This window comes from Mustela lutreola, chromosome 8 (genome assembly GCF_030435805.1).
Source record: "Mustela lutreola isolate mMusLut2 chromosome 8, mMusLut2.pri, whole genome shotgun sequence".
In the NCBI taxonomy this organism is placed as follows: Eukaryota; Metazoa; Chordata; class Mammalia; order Carnivora; family Mustelidae; genus Mustela; species Mustela lutreola.
The window spans coordinates 131,335,852-131,356,378 of NC_081297.1; the positions used below are offsets into that span (position 1 = coordinate 131,335,852).

General features: G+C 38.1%; 1 protein-coding gene across 5 annotated transcripts in view; it reads left to right on the top strand.

Moving 5' to 3' along the window:
- The window catches only part of ANO4 (anoctamin 4), a 469,407-nt gene that overhangs the window by 240,999 nt on the left and 207,881 nt on the right, over positions 1-20,527 (top strand). For all 5 annotated transcript variants that reach the window (XM_059186643.1, XM_059186644.1, XM_059186645.1 and 2 more), the window contains 2 exons: positions 11,729-11,865; positions 14,868-15,026. In XM_059186643.1, the coding sequence (XP_059042626.1) occupies positions 11,729-11,865; positions 14,868-15,026 (296 nt within the window). The remainder of the gene's footprint in view (positions 1-11,728; positions 11,866-14,867; positions 15,027-20,527) is intronic.

Consider the following 20,527-nt stretch of genomic DNA (forward strand, 5'->3'; position numbering starts at 1 on the left):
GTGATTCAGATATTTAACAAATTAGTTGAAACTTCTAAGTATAAATACACATAGTTTGGTTCTTAAAGGGACTGTACCTTAGACTATTATTTATAGGAAGCTTTGAGAGACCAACTTACAAAAATGTAAAAATACATAGGATTTGGACATCAGAAAAACTCCTCTCTCCTACAGACATTTTTGTTGAGATGACAGAAAATTTTATTATTTTCTTGGAATTTTGTGAATATATATACACACACACACATACACACACACACACATACACACACATATGTTACATATATATAAAGGTTATATTTATATAACCTTTAAGATCAAGCTAGGAGAGAGACAGAATTTGAAACATTTTTTGAGTTTCTAAGACAAGCCAGCCATTGTAATAAGTGCTCTTCCCTTACTATCTCTTTTCTTAAAACAACCCTACAAGAAATAGTAGATGTGTTTTCTCCATTTTAAAGATGAAAAAACTGAGTATACTTCCCCAAGGCTCTATGGTTAATATTTGACAGTCAGTATTTAATCATATGCTGGCCCTTGTTCTGATAAATAAAAGATTAAATAAACATGATTAGGAAAAGTGAGCTACTCAGTATTTTTTTTAATTTATTTTTTATTTATTTTCAGCATAACAGCATTCATTATTTTTGCACCACACCCAGTGCTCCATGCAATTTGTGCCATCTATAATACCCACCACCTGGTACCTCAACCTCCCACCCCCCCACCACTTCAAACCCCTCAGATTGTGCTACTTTAATTTTAATAAAATTATTCTTATTTTGTTATATCTTGATGCAAGAATTCTTCCCCATGCTTCTATACTGTAAAATACTTTACATTTTTTTTTTTTTCCTATACTGTTTAAGCCCTAACAATGGCTTCTCCTGTTCAAAAGATATCTTAGAGTGGCTAGCCACCTACAGGTTGTTTCTCAGATTTCCCCATAACAGACGTACAGCTTATAAAGAAGGAAAGTTATTTCAACCATTCATCCATCTCTCCACCTGACCTGTCATGTACCAGGGCACTGTGTTATGCATAGTATCTTAAAGCAATGGTGAAAGTTTTTGTGCACAGTTCAGTTCAAAAGAAATTAAAACAGAGATCACATTTGTTTTATTGTTCAAAATGAAAGCAACCTGATTGTTTTCTAAGAGGAAAACATTCCTATATGACAGTATAATGTAAGGGTGTATGTGTGTGTGTTTTCCTTGATGTAATTTTTCCCTCTCTCTCTTCTAACCCATTGTTTCCCATCCCAAGGTGGTAGCTAGGTGCCCTGAACTCCTTTGTTTCAGCAGAGTTCTGTGTTTCCTAAAGTTCCTGGCTTTTGTTTTCTGAAAGTCTGAGCTTCGAGAGGCTAATCCTTGGTAAAAAGAGACAGACACACAGAGAAATACCCACACAGAAACAGAGTGGGAGAAAAGGAATTTCCTGTCCAGCTCCCTTAGACTGTCTTGCAGTGGTAGCATGGCTTCCCATGGATGGGGGAAAAGGGAATGAATGGCTGGGTTGTATGCTAGGAGCCAGCACTTGAGCCCCCTGAAAGCCAGCATTGGCTAACATTCTCCAACCTGAAGAGATCTTCCATATTTCAGCAAGTTTTGGGGGTTCTGGGAAGGAGGCAGTCTCATCTTCCTGTTTCATTGTTGCATATCTAGTACCTTAAGCAGAGTACAGAGTATAGTAGCTGCTCAACAAATTTCTTTCGTGAGTGAATGAGTGAATTTTACTCTAAACTTACAAAGTAAGTGGCTCAGCAGTAGCAGTGTGGCTTGGAGACCTGAGTGGTCTCTAAACATCCTTTAGATGTCAAAATCTTTTACAGTCCTACATATGGTGGGTAGAGGAATGGGAATGTCAACAATGACTGAAATTAAGTGGTCTACCAGGCCACTTGGGGGAGGGACTTAATGTAATGATGACAAGGTCATAGGGGCAATGCTTACTCTTGAGTTTGTCTAATAAGATTCATATCACCTTAACAGTCCAAGGATTTTAGTGCCTACTGTATCATGTACAATAATAGCAATTAAAACAAAAAATCCTGCTTTTTTAGTCACTGGATTTTAAAAATCTGGACATTTTTTTGAAAAGCAGACATTTAGAAATATTTCATTGTGACATCAGATTGAGAATCAAGTCTTAAAGCCCTATAGTCCATGTCTATGTGTATGTACATTTATTATATTAGCAAACCATTAAGAAAGATATTATTCAAAGGCTATATTGAGCCTCTTAATTCTTGCTTTAAATTATTACCAGGGCCCAGTCTTTTCTAGGGATCAGTTCTCTCCCCTCCCCCACTTCTTGTTGCCCACCCCTCCTGCCTTGTCTTTTTTTCTTTTCTTGATTCCTAATATATGCAGATACAGATTGTGAGGACTGTCAAGTGGCATTCATACCATAGCACATTATTGTGTTATGGTCTGTTAGGTTCTAATGAAGGGAAGAGAGCAAAAAGCAAAGTGTCTGAAACGAGGACTTGCAGGTTGGAAGGATCTTGTTATCCTGTAGTTGGACCCTCTGCCCTTGCATGTGTGTCTGTGTAATCCACAATGCTGTTCCTGCACTGTGCTTCTGCGTCCGCAAGACTGAGTCATTTCTCGGTGACATCCAGTGAGTCATTTTGAATCCAATTACTTGAGCCCTGATTTCCATTTTTTTTTTAATTCATATGGCCATGCTGTTTCAAAGGGGAAGATGGGGAGGATGGAGGTGCTGACATATATTGAAGACATAATCTTGCCTGGCAACTCTGTGGTTGACCTTTTACTCATATTACTGTATTTAGTTTTAGATTCTGCTTGCCGTAATTTCCACATCTGATGAAGGGGGGATAGTTCTAATAAACTGTGTAAAAGCCCTTAGTGTGGTGCCTGGCACATGGCAAGTGCTACATTAGTGTTGGCTGCTGTCTTGTCTTCATTCCTATCAAAAATCCTGTGTGAGACATTGTATTACACCTGCTGAAAATATAAAGACATTAAACCTTAAATAAATTAAATAATCCAATCTAAGAGCTAGTAGGTATGAGACTAGCATTTGAACCTAGGCTTGTCCAAATCCAGAGCTAATGTTCTTTCTGAAGAAGGGGAAGTTATGGTCAGGAGACTCGGAGGATCTTTAATATAGAACATCATTGATTTCATTTCACATTGTAAAAAGATAACCAAGGCTATTGAGCAAACCTGCTTTAGGTACTTGGTTCTTCTCTAAATATCATTCCCAGGTAGTTAAGAGGTACTATTATTATCTGCCTTGTTATAGAAGTAATTGAGATGTCTGTCCTTTTCTTGAGAACAAAGTTAATAGCAACAGAAGCTCTTCCTAAGAAACATGCTGTCCCAGGAATAAGTTAATGATCTTTGCCCCATTGCACAGTGTTCTGTAGATGCCCCATGCTGTGGTCTATGCTCTGTTTTATAAACTGTGTCATTACTGAGCCAGGAGATGCCAATGAAATTTTTTTAATGACCACAAATTAAAAAAATATATATGAGTTTTTTTTCTTTGCAGAGATCTATTTTCAATCTTAAAATATTTCAAGTAAACTTCCCATGGCAGAAAAAAGTGCCTACTCTCATAGCTATAACAATTAGAACCCTAGCTTTCTTTCCTCAGATTTTCTTTGGGGAGATGTTATACAATCATATAACCGTTGCTGTACAACACTAGCAGAGATTTCCAAAAATTTTAAAGCAGTAGAATCTATTTTTTCTTCTTCAAATATATTTTCACATATAATCTCAATATATAAAAAGGTAGCTGAGTTGTTTGGGGTAGCTGGGAGTGGAGGGTGCAGTGCTTTTCCCACTTAGTTTCCTCTTTGTCCTTTCCATTGCTCCTGAATCTCCCCCCAAAGGATCCTGCAGTTCTAGGGAACACACTTTAAAAGCCACTGACCTTTGGAAAGGAATAAAACTAGCTAAGGAGGATTTATATCTTTTCCAACTACTTTATTTATTTTGAATTTTCCAAATTGGGCTCTTTTTTTCTCTCATTGGCAAACCAGATAGTCTTTGCCTTAGGGGTGTTATAAGATTCACTTGAAGCATGTTGAGCAGAGTCCTAGGCTTGCTGGTATACACATGTTAAGTGGTGTTTCGTCTTTAAAATCCCTGTGCTCAGTCTGTGTGTTTCTCTGACTTTTTAAAAACATTGAATCTATCTGTTAAATTTTAAAAAGTGTCAGACCTATCCAGCAGCAGATGTAAAGTCTAGCTTTATTCAGATAAATATTACAACAGTGACAAGATAGTTGGTTGGCAACTAAAGGACTTCCTGTGATGGAAAGCCAAACATGATTTTTTTTTAAGATTATTTATTTATTAGGGACAGAAAGAATGCACACACACTATGCATCCATGAAAAGGGATGGTGGAGGGAACAGAGGGAAAGAACTGGGATGCAGACCCACTAAATTGGAAACCCAATGCAAGGCTGAACTCCAGGATCCAAGACCATGACCTGAGCTGAAACCAAGAGTTGGATGCTTAACCGACTGAGTCATACAGGTGCCCCAAGCCAAACATGATTTAGGAACAGTAGTATGCTTTCCACAGAAACAAGAGGCCAGCTAGAAACAGCATAGATTTGGGGGTCAGAACCGGGTTAGATTTTATCTCTGTCACTTACTAGCTTTGTGGCCTTACTTAGTGTCTCTGAACCTGGATTTTTTTCTCATAATACCCTTTTCCTAAGGTATTTTGAGGAAGAAAAGGGAAAACAGACCCCAAAATTCTTAATACATAGTCAGCTCTCAGTACATTGTATTGCTCTTGTTTTTGTCTTCCTTTCCACTGCTTCGTATTCAATCTCTGAGTCTGGGAAAGAAACAGACACTTTATTTATTTGGGGGGGGGTCTTTTTTTTTAAATTTCTTTTCATTTCAGAATTCATTGTTTTTGCACCACACCCAGTGCTCCATGCAATCTGTGCTCTCTCCAAAACCCACCACCTGGTTCCCCCAACCTCCCACCCCCCGCCCCTTCAAAACCCTCAGGTTGTTTTTCAGAGTCCATAGTCTCTCATGGTTCACCTCACCTTCCAATTTCCCTCAACTCCCTTCTCCTCTCCATCTCCTCATGTCCTCCATGTTATTTCTTATGCTCCACAAATAAGTGAAACCATATGATAAATGACTCTGTCTGCTTGACTTATTTCACTCAGCATAGTCTCTTCCAGTCCCGTCCATGTTGATACAAAAGTCGGGTATTTCTCCTTTCTGATGGAGGCATAATGCTCCATAGTGTATACGGACCACATCTTCCTTATCCCTTCGTCCTTTGAAAGGCATCTTGGTTCTTTCCACAGTTTGGCGACCGTGGCCATTGCTGCTATAAACATTGGGGTACAGATGGCCCTTCTTTTCACTACATCTGTATCTTTAGGGTAAATACCCAGTAGTGCAATGGTGGGTTCATAGGGAAGCTCTATTTTTAATTTCTTAAGGAATCTCCACACTGTTCTCCAAAGAGACTGCACCAACTTGCATTCCCATCAACAGTGTAAGAGGGTTCCCCTTTCTCCACATCGTCTCCAACACACGTTGCTTCCTGTCTTGCTAATTTTGGCCATTCTAATTGGTGTAAGGTGGTATCTCAATGTGGTTTTAATTTGAATCTCCCTGAGGGCTAGTGATGATGAACATTTTTTCATGTGTCTGATAGCCATTTGTATGTCTTGATTGGAGAAGTGTCTGTTTATATCTTCTGCCCATTTTTTGACATGATTATCTGTTTTGTGTGTGTTGAGTGTGAGAAGTTCTTTATAGATCCTGGATATCAACCTTTTGTCTGTACTGTCATTTGCAAATATCTTCTCCCATTCCGTGGGTTGCCTCTTTGTTTTGTTGACTGTTTCTTTGCTGTGCAGAAGCTTTTGATCTTGATGAAGTCCCAAAAGTTCATTTTCGCTTTTGTTTCCTTTGCCTTTGGAGACATATCTTGACAGCTATATGTAGAAGAATGAAACTCGACCATTCTCTTACACAGTATACAAAGATAAACTCAAAATGAATAAAAGACCTCAGTGTGAGAATAGGAATCCATCAGAATCCTAGAGGAGAGCATAGGCAGTAACCTCTTTGATATCAGCCACAGCAGCTCCTTTCAAGAAACAGATACTTTAAAGCAATCTCTAAGATAACTAGAAAAAGAAAACAAATTGGTGGGTATTAAGGAAGGCATGTATTGCATGGAGCACTGGGTGTGGTGCATAAACAGTGAATTTTAAAACACTGAAAAAAATAAAATTGAAGTAAAAAAAAAGAAAATTATAACATATAAAAATATTCTGAGTGAAATAAGTCACGCAGAAAGAGTCAATTATCATATGGTTTCACTTACTTGTGGAGATAAGGAATAACACTGAGGACATGGGGAGATGGAGAGAAATGAGCTGGGGGAAATTCGAGGGAGAGACAAACCATGAGAGACTGTGGTCTTTGAAAAACAAACAGGGTTTTGGACAGGAGGTGGGTGTGGGTGGGATGAGCCTGGTGGTGGGTATTATGGAGGGCACATATTGCATGGAGCACTGGCTGTGGTGCATAAACAATGAATTTTGGAACACTGAAAAAAAATTTAAAAAATATTGACTAGAAAAATCTTTTGGGCACCAAGATTTATCATAGTTCTAAATCAAAATGAGCTGGGACCCTCAATATTTGATTTCTATAAAATTTGTTCTTTAGTTTAGCATTGTGAATGCATAGTTAAAAAATAAAAACAAATTGATAGACTCTTACAACTAGTTTTTATTTACTTAAAAATGGGCACCAGTGCCTCCTATTTGCTAATCAGTTTTAGAGAACTGTGTTGGGCTTTCACCTGGAAGAGTCCCTAGGGCTAGATGTAAAGAGAACTTATTACAAAACAGACAGCTAAATGTTCAAATTAAGATGTAAACAAGTTTTTTGTTTTGTTTTGTTTGTTTTGTGTTGTTTGCATTTTAAATCATTCCTGAAGGTTTCCTTTTTTGTGTGTGTTTTCTTTTTTGTCTGTGTTTAAGGTCAATATGCAGTATTTTCAAAGTTCTGAATATCAGATGTAATAATTTGGAACTCGGGACAAAAATAGTAAAATGAGCTGGCACTCTGGAGGACAAATATAAATAAAGCATTACACTACACAGTCTTATGTTGTCTTCAGTGACCTATAATTTCACTGGATTTTCTCTGTATCAGAAAATACTGAGATTAAAGTACTCCTGTGCTGTTAATGCTACCGTGGGATTTTTCTGCTGCATTTGAGGAATAGGAGAGTTAAAAGAGCAGTGAGTCGAGTGCTTTGATTTTTTGGTATTTATTTCTTACTCTCTAAAAGATACAAGACACCCTTAGTGTTTGTTTTCCCTGCCTTTATAGTCCTGCTTCGATTTTATTCACTCATGTCTTGTTCATGTTCGTGCCTCTAGCACCTAACATAAATGTTGGCTCAGTGAACAAATGGCAGAAGATAATTAATTTATTTGCTTACTTATTTGAGCCCTTGAAATACATTTTTGGCCTTTTTCCCCTAGAGGTGAATAATGGCTAATAATCCAAGTGATTTACTGAATAATTTAAATAATTACAAATATTTAGTCAGTAGATTCAGTGCTGTCGAGGTAAACTTGCCTTCCCATAAAAAGAATGTCAGAATTGCCCTGTCTTCTGACCCTCTGACTTCTCTGCTCCGTCTCTATTCTGGGATAACAAAGCAAGTCAGCCTACAGAAATCTCTTACCTATTCTGAGTTTGATGATTTACTCAGACTCTAGCAGGTTTTTGGTCTCCCAAAATTGCCTCCCAGGCAATCTGAGGTTCTTGACTATTGTGTAGCTATTATATGCGAGTCTTTGCTACTTTGTTCCCTGTTCTTCTTAGGCTGAGTGCCTGCTTTTTGTGAAGGACAATCATTTGAGCCTCTCTCTTGCTTTCCACATGTGTGGTATCTATCTATTGCGACTCACCTTCCCAGTTCTGTTCACACAGCCCTTCCTGAGTTTATGCAGAGCCGGTCTGTTACTTGGGCTGCATGAAAGGTGAGGGGAATCCATTAAAAGTAACACTGTTTGAATGTAGAGTATCTTTGTGACATCCTTGCCATGGATAAAAAGGCCCCACTGTCACCTTGACTGGATGGTGAGCTCTGTGAAGACAGGGGCGATGGTTGTCGTGTCTAGTACTTGACCTAACCCAGCACAGTGCCCGGCCAAGATAGGTAGCTAAGTACTTGCTGAATAACTAAAGTAACTTGCTGAATAAACAGATTTTTTAAAATTGATTAACTCTGGAAGTTGGAGGTTGTTTTTCTCCTTAAAGAAATGATGTAAGTTTGCTTCAAAAGATATTATACTTTGTTTCTAAAACTTAGCTTGTATAGCTGATCTGTCAGTAAGAATGGTGGAGTATTGATAAAGGACAGGTGTTTCTTCTGTCTGTATAGCTGTCTACTTGTTCTACAGTCTTCTTACTGGCCATGTGTTCACCTGAGAATTTTGACAGATCAGCATTTTTAATCCCTGTTAAGACTCTTGGGAGGCTGACAGGTGATAATGAGGTCTTAATATCACTTAATTCTCTAAAAGTTCTCTAAAATTCAGATTGTATGACATACTGATTTCCCTTGAGCTCTCAGGTAGCATTAGCTGCATCACAACTTCTTCAGCAATAATGATGGGCAGAAGTAGGGAAAACAGACTTCTCTTCCTTTTTCCAAGCAAGCTGGTCCCTCTAGAATCAAAGACGTGCACCTTTAATAGAGCATAATTTTTCAGTGTCGACACTATTGATATTTTGGACTAGATATCTCTTGTAGGGGGCTTTTCTGACATTGGAGCATGGTTAGCAGTACCCCTGGCTTTCACCTGCTGGATGTTAGCACTACCCCCTCTTCTTAGCCAAAATGATAAAAAAATGTCTCCAGACAATGCCATATATCTTCAGGGTGACAACAGAGTCCCAATTGGGAGCCCCAGAATATAGAGGGCTTTAAAGAACTGGTTGTACCAACACCAGAAGGTGATACGAGCAGAAGATCTTGTAGTTTTCTACATTAGCAAAAGCAAAGGGGCAATTCTCATGGACAGATGAATGCAAGAGTTTGTCCCCAAGGAGAGCCAGTCACTTGGACATGAATCTCATTGTCCTCTTTAGCTTCTTTATTTCACACCTTACCCCAGTCTACCCTTCATAACAACCATTCCAACTTGTAAATGCCTGACCTGTCTTGTGCTGCTGAGACCCAAGTGCTGACATAAGGTCCCAGAGTCTAAAATTGGTAAGCCAGCATTCCTTGCCGCTCTGCTGTGGGTCAGACTAACATTTATATGATCTCAATGAATCCTCTTTTCAGCTACCCTGAGAGAGAAGTTTCCCATACCTGCCTCACAAGTGAGGAAATGGGAGCACACGTTCACACAGCTGAGGGGTGGAATTTAGAATCGTAAGCAGATCTACTTTGCTGAAATATTTTTATGCTATTGTTCAAATCTAATCAATATCTACTTGAAATTTAATCACTATGCACTTAAAATTTAATCAGCCTCTACTTGAAACTGTGGAGCTCCTGGCTCGTGAATAAGAATTGTGTTGGGAAAAATATATATACAATGTCCTAGAACCATAGGATATTGGAGAAAGGGGGGCTCTCAGACATCATGAAATGTGTCCACCTTGAGATCATTGTTCTGTCATTAAATATGTGTTGAGGGCTATGCCAGGACCTCTGTCCACCAGTCAAGACAGACAAGGTCCCTTATGGAACTTCTATCCTAACAGAGTAAATATCCATCACACAGTAAACAAACGAATAAACAGTATAATTGCAGTTTGTGATAAGTGCTGTGAAGAAATGAGCAGTGAGAGACGATAGAGAGTAAGTGGTGGAGAGGGACTTTCCTTATGCAGGCCTGTCAGAGAAGTTGTCTTTCCTCTTGACATCTCCCACAACACTGGAAAGACTGTGCTCCCTCAAAACTGTACCTTTCCTTGAGTTCCTGGCCTATCAGAGGTGCTCCTAAATCCCAGTTGTAGGAAAAGACCATGATATTTTTCCTTTGGATCTGCAGAGTCTAAAAACCTGTAACAAGTGTATTGGTTTACTCTTGCTGCTGCCACAAATTGTCACAAACTTAGTGACTTAACACAAATTTATTTTTCACTGTTCTGAAGGTTAGAAATCATCAAGATGCCAGCAAGACTGTGTTCCTTCTCAGGTATAGGGGAGAATCTGCTTTCTTGCCTTTCTCTACTTTCTAGGGCACCTGCATTCCTTGACTCATGGCTCTATCCTCCATTTCCAAAGCTGACATCATAGCATTTTCCAATCTGTCTCTCTGATTCTGACCCTCTTACCTCACTTTTAATTACACTGGGCCCACTCATGTAATCCAAGCTAATTTCCCATTTTAAGATCCTTGAATTAAGCACATCTAGAGTTCATTTTACCATAGAAGGTGACATATTCATGTGTTCCAGGATCTAGATCACCTTTGGGGAGCATGATTCAGCCTGCCACAGTAAGCAGTAAGTGTTAATTTATTTGCCATGCCGATTTTATTTTACAGAGGAAAAACTTGGATGTTAAATGAATTGCTTTAGAGCCTGGTCACACCAACTAAGTAGATGATCTCTATTCCCACTGTATCCAAAAGATGTTCTTTTCTTTATAGCACTTGATGCAATTTATAATTCTTTGACTATATGTTTTGTTTACCAGTTACCACAAGGGCAGGAAGACATGTCACTTTTGTTTATCAGGGTATGGCTATCACTCAACTCTGTGCACAAGATAATGTGCACCTCTCTAAAATTTTTTTAAATGAAAGGATGAATACTCTTGTATGTGATAGATAAATAGTACTGTATTGCCTACAAATTATTCTGCACAGAGGCTTGTGGTGGATTAAAAATCCTTAGCAATTTCTAAAGCATCAAAGGAAAAGGTGAACCTCAATGTTGGTCTGCCATTCGAGATGCTAAGGAAGGGTCCTGTACCTGGCACTGTATGTCTTCAGCCACTAGTGCTGAACTTTCATATCTGGTCCACTTCAAGGTGTTATGTATTTGAATGGTAAAGTCTTTATTTGGAAGTCTGATATATAGTTCTTTATGTATTGGCATCAACAATCTCTTGGGAAAGCCCTTGAATGGGTACCTTCATGATTTCAATTCATGATTAGAGAAAGAGAAAATGCAGAAAACCTAACTACATGCTTTATTACTGTATAAAGTTTTCTTTATTAGACCTTGGGAAGGAACAAAGGAATAAAATTACAGATCTTACTGAACCTTGACAGTTGGCACATAATATGGGTTCACTTAGCAAGTTGTAAGGCACTTTCATGAAAAATAAAATGAGATAAAGTAAAAGAGGTTAAGTCCAACACAGAGAATGAGTTCTTAGAAGTAATAAGTGAAAGTACTTGATGCTAAACAAGTAGGTGAAGGAAAACTAAACAAACATAACACCTCCTCTTGTCATGGAAGGCAAGTTATATTTATATTATGGAGGAACTTCACTTTGCTTCACATTTTCCTTGCCTTAACAAGACACTGTTTGATCAACATGTTTTACATCTGACCTTATTTTCTCATACAAAATAATATACCTATCATTTAAGGTGTTATTGAAACAATGAAAAAATATGAAGCCAAAGGGAGTGTCTTCTATTTTGGTATTGATTTTAAGATCCCAAGTTCTTAACCCCACTTCTAATGAATTTGTTTTGGTTTTAGTGGCCAAGGATGTCAATATTCTTTTTGATGAATTAGAAGCTGTCAACAGTCCTTGCAAAGATGACGATTCTCTGCTTCACCCTGGAAACCTGACCAGTACTTCAGATGATGCTAGTAGATTGGAAGCAGGGGGAGAGGTAAGTGTATGATTTCTTAAAAATACAATATTTCATCCAGGTAGAAGCCTGTGAAGCGTATTCCAGCAGATTGTGTGAAGTCATCATCTCGTTGAACTGTGGGTTTCCAGAAAACAAGGGACAAGTTTTATAGTCTTTTGATTTCCTCCATAGGTCTAGCAGATTTTAGGGATCCTGAATCTACCTATGCTTAAAACAGACTTTCACTAAGTGATAGATTTCCCTTCTTATACCTAGAGACATTTCATTTATATAAAGGGAGACACTTAAAATCACCTGTCATTTTGTCATAATCTACATTCTGAGTGTCACTACTAGAAAGAAAGCTTTACAAGCATGGACTTCCTTGAATAAATCTCCCAGCACATAGAACAGTGATAAAAAATGGACCAGCTCTCAGTAGATTATGTTGTCCAAAGCCACTCGCCAGTTTCTGTTTGCCTCTGTAATCTGGAAACATTGCAATTGTAAATAGATCCATCTGTTAATATGTCATTTTGGAAGAAAAGTCTTTTGTTAGAGGCATTCACTATTGCTTAGATCTTGTCTCAGTGGAGTTTAATACCTTCTTTGTATATGCATTAGGTATAGGTAATAGGAACCAAAATCAGTCATTTATGCATATTCCTACTGTTATTATTTGAGAGGCGGTTAACCATTGACAGGATAACACCTTTGAACAGGAAAAATTGTTTACTTCTACCAAGCTTCCCGGACTTCTTTCTACCAACACCATATGCTACTATTCATGTATTAAAACAAAAACAAAAAACCTCATTCCTTTCCATCTCTTCACTTAGTTACCTTGAGTGCCATGATGTGACATAAAGGAGGATTCTCAAAAGGGACCTCGAAGAGCACCTAGTCTTATCTCCTTAACTTACAGAAAAGGAAACAGCCTCAAGAGAGTTAAGGCTTTGGTAACCCTCCTTCTGATGCTGTGGCTGAAACCTTATTTTTGCAGACAGATACTGCTGTGCTAAGTCTACAGAGTGGTTCCCTTTTCTGGTAAATAATTGTGAAGAAAGTGTTTATTTGGATAGACCTCTGAGTACCTCTTAAAGCAAAAGTAAAATAAATAAATAAATAATAATCAGTGAGGGCTGGTCATCCATTGAGAATGTCTGGACCAAGACATGGGATGTGACATTTCCATTCCTCCTAGCTGACACTTTCCCTTTTGGATGAGACAGCAGGCATTGCACTTGTGCAAGAACGTACATTCTAGCAATGACCTTGGAGGCCTGGCATGTTTGCCTCCCATATACCACTATTTGAAAACTGATGTAAACTGGGCCTAAAGAAAAGGCAGCCAACCCCCATCCCCCCATTTCCACTTTCTAGGTTCATAGACATGTTTTCGAAATCTATCAGCCTGAGAAACTGGGCTAAAGCCTAACTGGCCTGTACTTGATGTCTCTTTCAGTGTTGCACATGATTATAACAAGCCTAGGGAGCCTGGAAGAAAATTACACCTACTGTTTTGTTCTTTAATTTTTTATGTGTGATGACTACTAAATAATATTTGTAACTTACATGTAAGTTTTGAAAATAACAATTGAATTACCATCCAACGGATGAACTAAGTATTTTTTTTAAATTATGATGGCAACCTAGTTTTGGGTTACTAACTCCCAATTATTTTTAGTGGAATGGAAAATTAATATTAGCATGTATGCAAATAGAAAGGATAAGTTATCTTGTGAACTTTTGTCTCAGATACTTGGTATGTTTATATATGCACACAAATATCACAGAGTAAGCTTTTTTTTTTTTAATTGTGAACAAATTTCTGAGGAATGTTGAACTAGAATAATACTAAGACCACCAAAGCAACTTTAATCTCATCCCTCTACCATATTCCTGAATCACTGCTTTTTTTATTCTCTTGCCCTAAAAACAGCTTTACCATGCACATATATAGCCTTAACAGCTTCTTTCTAGATTCATTTTATTTTGTGCTTTATTAAAAATCATGTAGCATGAAGTCTTCTGTGATTTGTTTTTTTTTTCTGTCAATATTATTTTAAGATATATGCTTGCTATTAGATGTAACTGTAGGTCATTCGTTCTTTTTTAATTTTTTTCAGTGTTCCAAAATTCATTATTTATGCATCACCCCCAGTGCTCCATGCAATACGTGCCCTCCATAATACCGCCCACCAGGCTCACCCAACCCCCTACACCCTCCCCTCCAAAACCCTCAGTTTGTTTTTCAGAGTCCACAGTCTCTCATGGTTTGTCACACGCTACGATTTCCTCCCGCCACTCACTTCTCCTCTCCATCTCCCAATGTCTTCATTTTTATTGTTGCATAATATTCCACCATATGACTGTCCTATAATTTTTTTTACCTCTTTGCCTGTCCATAGACATTTGAGTTGATTCACATTTTTTATTTTCTATTCTTATGAACAATGTTGCTATAGATAATCATATACATGTCTCCTAGTTGCTTTTTTTTTTTTTAAAGATTTTATTTATTTATTTGACAGGCAGAGATCACAAGTAGGCAGAGAGGCAGGCAGAGAGGGAGGAGGAAGCAGGCTCCCCGCTGAGCAGAGAGCCTGGCCCCCACGGGGCTCAATCCCAGGACTCTTGGGATCATGAACTGAGCCAAAGGCAAAGGCTTTAACCCACTGAGCCACCCATGCGCCCCTCCTAGTTGCTTTAATAAGGATTTTTCTTGTTATGGGTTGTATGTTATGTAAATGTTCAATTTTACAAGATAATGCCAGTGTGTTTTCCAGAGTAAGTATATCAGTTTTCACTCTCACTTTTAGAATATGATCATTTTCAGTTGTTCCACATCCTTGCCAACATTTGGTATTATTGTTAGGTGTCTTAAGTTTTGTCTACTTCACTCAGTTCTTTTTCCAATTTTTATTTTCTCTTTCCTGCTGTTTACATTTTTCATTATAAAGATGTGATCTTGGTAAAACACAGTGAAAAATTCATTTACTTATAATTCTTTAAATTGATTTCTTCCTCTCTGTGTGCAGACAGTGCCAGAAAAACACAAATCGAATGGACTTTACTTCAGAGATGGAAAGTGTCGAATTGACTATATTCTTGTGTACAGAAAATCCAACCCACAGACCGAAAAGAGAGAAGTATTTGAAAGAAATATTAGAGCAGAAGGATTACAAATGGAGAAAGAGGTAATCTTTCTTGGATGAGAATCTCATCTTGGATGAGAAGAAACACAAATGTATCTATTCATACTGAGAGGCAATTTATGTTATGTTTGTTATGTTAATTGAACATTTCATTTGGTTGGAGTTCACCAGTCTACAGTGTTTGGGGATGTTCCAATAATTAATTTTTTGAAACACAGTTTGACTTTGAGAGCATTTTAATGCCAAAAGAGTCTATGAAAATCAAAATACTCTATTTCGATTAAATGAATTATTTCAAAGTGTTATGATTTACTTGAGTTCCTATGCCCATTTTCTATGTCTTTGGGAAGGGAGGGTTCTATTACATGGATTTAAGAAAACTTTGGATAAAGCACAATCATCCTACTCTGGAGCCTCTTTTGACATTTCAGGAAACATAATGAGCTTGGGCATCACGTACCAGGAGAGACTATCTTGCTGAATTGGCCAAAAACAGCTGGACTTTAGAAAATGATTCCATTTTAAGAGACATTCAGGTGTCTACCAAGTTCCATAACTCAAGATTTAACCTTACCAGTGCTTTGATAAAACACTCCTCTTTCCTTCTCTGTATTGGTATTTTTAAGAGAAAAATTACTAAGGAAGATACCAGAGGTCCAGCCACACCTCTGACCCACAATGAGATTATTGTGTACCCCCAAATACTGCACATTTATAGAACTTGGCCCTGTTAGCTAGATTACATAATTCTTCTTAGATTTTCCTTAAACATGTTGCAAAACTTCTGGAGCTTTTCATAGTCAATGAGAAGAACATATTGGCAGTTAAAAATGTTTGCTTCTGATTCTGCTCTTCAAGGCTGAGGGGATACATTTTGAAATCAGACATCTACATTCTTCTTTGTATGGTACACATGGGTTGCGTGCTGGTCTTAGGGAACTTTAGGTATGTGGGATTTTTCCAGATCTGTTTGACCTTAACTCTTAAGCATTTATGAAACAGAGTAGTAGTTTTCTGGAACATCTCCAAAAAGAGAACTAGAAAAATGGCAAGGCTGCCAGGGTGGCTCCATTGGTTGAGCATCTGACTCTTGCTTTGAGCTCAAGTTGTGATCTCAGGGTCCTGAGATTGAGCCCCATGTTTGGCTCCTCACTTGCTGCAGAGTCTGTTTCTCTCCCTTTATCTATCTCTCCCTCTGCCCCTCATCCTGAGAGCACGCCTTCTCTCATTCTTTCTTTTTTGCCTTCTCTCTCAAATAAATAATTATTTTTTTAAAAATGGCAAGATGACAGTGGCCCTAAGAGGTTGTCCTCAGGAAAGTGAATCTGGGTTTCTCCAAAGACTATCTCAGTTGGAGGCTTCCTTGGAGCAACACACAGGGTTAAATATGTTGTTTCCACTTTTTGGGGGCTTCAGGAAATCTTTTTTCTACTCATAGAACATATCTTTGATAAATCTTGTTCTTTAAGTGCTTATTGAGACAACTGTATACTCTTTTCTTAACATGGTAGTGCATTAATATTTTTATTTTTTATAAGATTTTATTTATTTATTTATTTGACAGAAAGAGAGCACAAGCAGGCAGAGGAGCAGGCAGAGGGAGGGATCATGACCTGAGCCCAAAACAGACACTTAACTGACTGAGCCACCCAGGCACCCCTTTATTTTTATCCTTGGAAATCATTCATTCATCTTTTTTTTTTTTTGTTTGCTTGTTTGCTTTTTCTTTTTTTTATTTATTTTCAGCATAACAGTATTCATTATTTTTTCACCACACCCAGTGCTCCATGCAATCCGTGCCCTCTATAATACCCCCACCGGGTACCCCAACCTCCCACCACCCCCGCCACTTCAAAACCCTCAGATTGTTTTTCAGAGTCCATAGTCTCTCATGGTTCACTTCTCCCTCCAATTTCCCCCAACTCCCTTCTCCTCTCTTTTTTTTTTTTATCCCTTCTCCTCTCTAACTCCCCATGTCCTCCATGCTATTTGTTATGCTCCACAAATAAGTGAAACCATATGATAATTGACTCTCTCTGCTTGACTTATTTCACTCAGCATAATCTCTTCCAGTCCCATCCATGTTGCTACAAAAGTTGGGTATTCGTCCTTTCTGATGGAGGCATAATACTCCACAGTGTATATGGACCACATCTTCCTTATTCATTCGTCCGTTGCAGGGCATCTTGGTTCTTTCCACAGTTTGGTGACCGTGGCCATTGCTGCTATAAACATTGGGGTACAGATGGCCCTTCTTTTCATGAAATCTGTATCTTTGGGGTACATTCCTTCATCTTTTACTCTTTTTCTTTATTTGGAATTTTTATATAAAGAAATGTGAATTGCCACCTGATCCTAAATAATGAAAGTCCTTCTTCTGATCCATTCTGACTCTGTCAGACAGTCTTAATTCTCATTAAAACTAGGAAGCTTTGTTCAGTTACTGAGAGATTTCTATTTTAAGCTTCATAGCTATGTACTCCATTCCTGGGGTTTCTTCTGCCTAGATCAATTTAATGCCATCTTATGACTTATTAGTTAAAACTCAAAAAGCTCAATACTTTTCTGAATAATACCCAATACTACAGAGATTGAAAATTTTCTGTGTCTCCTAAAATATCTTCTGTGCTACAGTATTCATCTACTGGAATTAACACAGGTAGCAGAGAATTGTTGTGCCTTTTGTTACCCAGTTGTGCTGACCATGGTGTGCTGGATGATTGCTCTATGATTTTGGTTGCATACAAGATAATATTATTTGGTTGTAATTTTTAAAAATTTTAATAGCTAAGTATTTGTTTACTGTATACTAGAGAAAAATAGCAAATAGAAAAATGGTCATGTCACTATATGGAAAACTTCATAAAAACTTATCTAAGCATTTCTTCTTCCTTTTCCCTCCAAAACTACTTCTCCAGATGGCAACTTTCCTATATCTCCTTTTCCCCCATAATCCTCTATCCACTACCAACAGCTAGATTTTTCCTTTTTCTGGAACCTTTGTTCTAAACAAACTTTCCCACTGCCCGGCTCCAGTCTTTTAGATACATGGCACAACTGGCTCTAATTCAGCTCTGAAATTAAAACAGCTAATTCTGCTTTGTGTTCTCATGGCCAAGCAGGCTCAGCAAGAAGAGTCTTCACAGGTTCTTCTCTGCCTGAGGGGTAGCAGGAAATTATAGATAAATTAATTTTTCCCTGTCACAAATAATTAAATAAAATATCCCTTAGTTGAACAATAAACTTGCATCTACTTAGTGTTATTAGATTTAGAAGCCTTCAAAAGCACTCTTACTTGGGACGCCTGGGTGGCTCAGTGGGTTAAGCCTCTGCCTTCGGCTCAGGTCATGGTCTCGGGGTCCTGGAATCGAGCCCCGCGTCGGGCTCTCTGCTCGGCGGTGAACCTGCTTCCCTCTCTCTCTGCCTGCCTCTCTGCCTACTTGTGGTCGCTCTCTCTCTCTGTCAAATAAATAAATAAAATCTTAAAAAATAAAAAGCACTCTTACTTAAATCAAGTGTTTTATAAAGAGCTACAGCCAAGAGACAATAATACTCATAGCTATTTCAGCTTCTGGAAGTTACTTCACTTTTTCACCCAGAAAACAAAGAACTTAGCTCAAGGTGGAAAAGAAAAAAGAAAACCTGGAAAGCCTACTATTGAATCCATTTACATCTGAAATGATTAACACTACATACATTTTATGATTAGTGGTTTTTCTTCATTAGCTGTGTGTCATGATGCCCAACAATTACAGAAAACATGTCTCATAGACTTAGAGGGTTTTGCCTTCAAATGGATAAAGACAGGCTCTGTAGTTAAACATTTCGACACTAAGAGAATCGTTATCTCTTTTAACACTAAATTTCAAGAAAGAACTAGGAGAATCTTTAATTCATGATAAAAGTGAAGACATAGTCAAATTTAATCTCCCCTAAAAAACTTTGCCACTGTCTGATTAGTCAGCAGCTCAGTGCTTACTTTTGGCACCCTGGGTCTTTAATATTCTGTAGCTCATCTTTCATATTTGACCAGAGAAAGCAGTCCACAGCAAAATTCCCAAATAAAGTATCATTAAGTCCAAATCATCTGCTTTTTTAGTGTGTATTGAAGGAAATCGCCCCCTTTAAAGGTAAACTCTTATTTACTTACTCACATTTTCCATTTCACATTTTTTTCATTTAAAATTTTATATCCATCATTGGCTATTAGTATTTGAAATGATTATCATCAATAAGTTTATCTTTTCCTTCATATAAATTATCAAATTGTGGATGATTTTTGAATTTCTTGGAATATGTGATTAGTAGTTATATTAATGAAGTGCTCTTTCTCTTTAGACTGATGCAGAACTTGGGGGAAAACCTCTATCATTGGTCATTACAAAATAACTATAATTAGATAAATCATACCATTTTGATGATACTTAATTCATTCAGTAAACACATACACTTTCTCTTTGCCAGGCACTGCTTCAAGTACGAGGAACTTAGCAGTAAATAAAACAGACAAAAAGCCTTTTTCTGTTGGAACTTAAGCACAAAATTAAAAAGTAAATATATATATAAAATATCAATAAACATCATATGGGAAAAAGTAAAGCAGAAAGTGTTGGATGGGATTTGTAGTTTTGTAGAAGTTGCTAAGGGTAAGCCTCTCTTTCATAAAAAGAGAATAGTAAGTTCAAAGGCACTAAGGCAGAAGTTTTCCTGGCATGTACATAGAACAGTAAGGAGGCCAATATGACTGCACTGAACAAGGTGCAGAATAGTTAGAAATTACTCCAGAGAGACAACGGAAGACATATAACATCAGGCCTTAGTGGTCTCTGGGAAAATTTAGCTGTTTTGAGTGACAAGAGCACCCCTGAACAGTTTTGAGCAGAGGCATGACAAGATTTGTTTTCCATTTTATTAGGGTCACTCTGGTTGCCTGGTGATTTTAGGCTATGGAAAAGGGAGTCATGGCAAGGGCAGAAGGAGGGAGATCAGTGAGGAGATTTGTTGCATGGATCCTGGAAGGACGGATGGTGGCTTGGTCAAGCACACAACAGAGATGTTGGGAAGAGTAGAAAGTAGACCTTATGGGAATTTCAGGTATGTTGGGTGAGCTATGTGAGAGAGAAGGGCCACAAGGCTATTTATCTGTTACATGCTATTTAAGGAATTGGAAGAAAGGAACTGTCATTTATAGAGATGCAGAGAAGAGTGGATCCTCTTGTAGACAGATTAAGCTTGATGTGTTCCAGGGGTAGAGATGTTGACTAGGACAGAAGAGCCTGGAATACGGAGAGCTCTGACTGTGAGATACACACTGGAATGAGCTCACTGAAGGAATAACTACAAATGGAAGAGAGATTGAACTGTGGGACACACCTGTGTTGTAAATTTGGAGGATAGAAGAGTCAGCAGAAAGCCAGAAGGGGACTCAGAGGGTGTGGAGCCTGGAGGAGAGTGTTTCAGCGGGGAGCAATTGTGTCATATGCTGCTGAGAGGGCTGGTAAGATCAGGACCAAAGTCAGCAGTTGAATTTAGCAACATGGAAG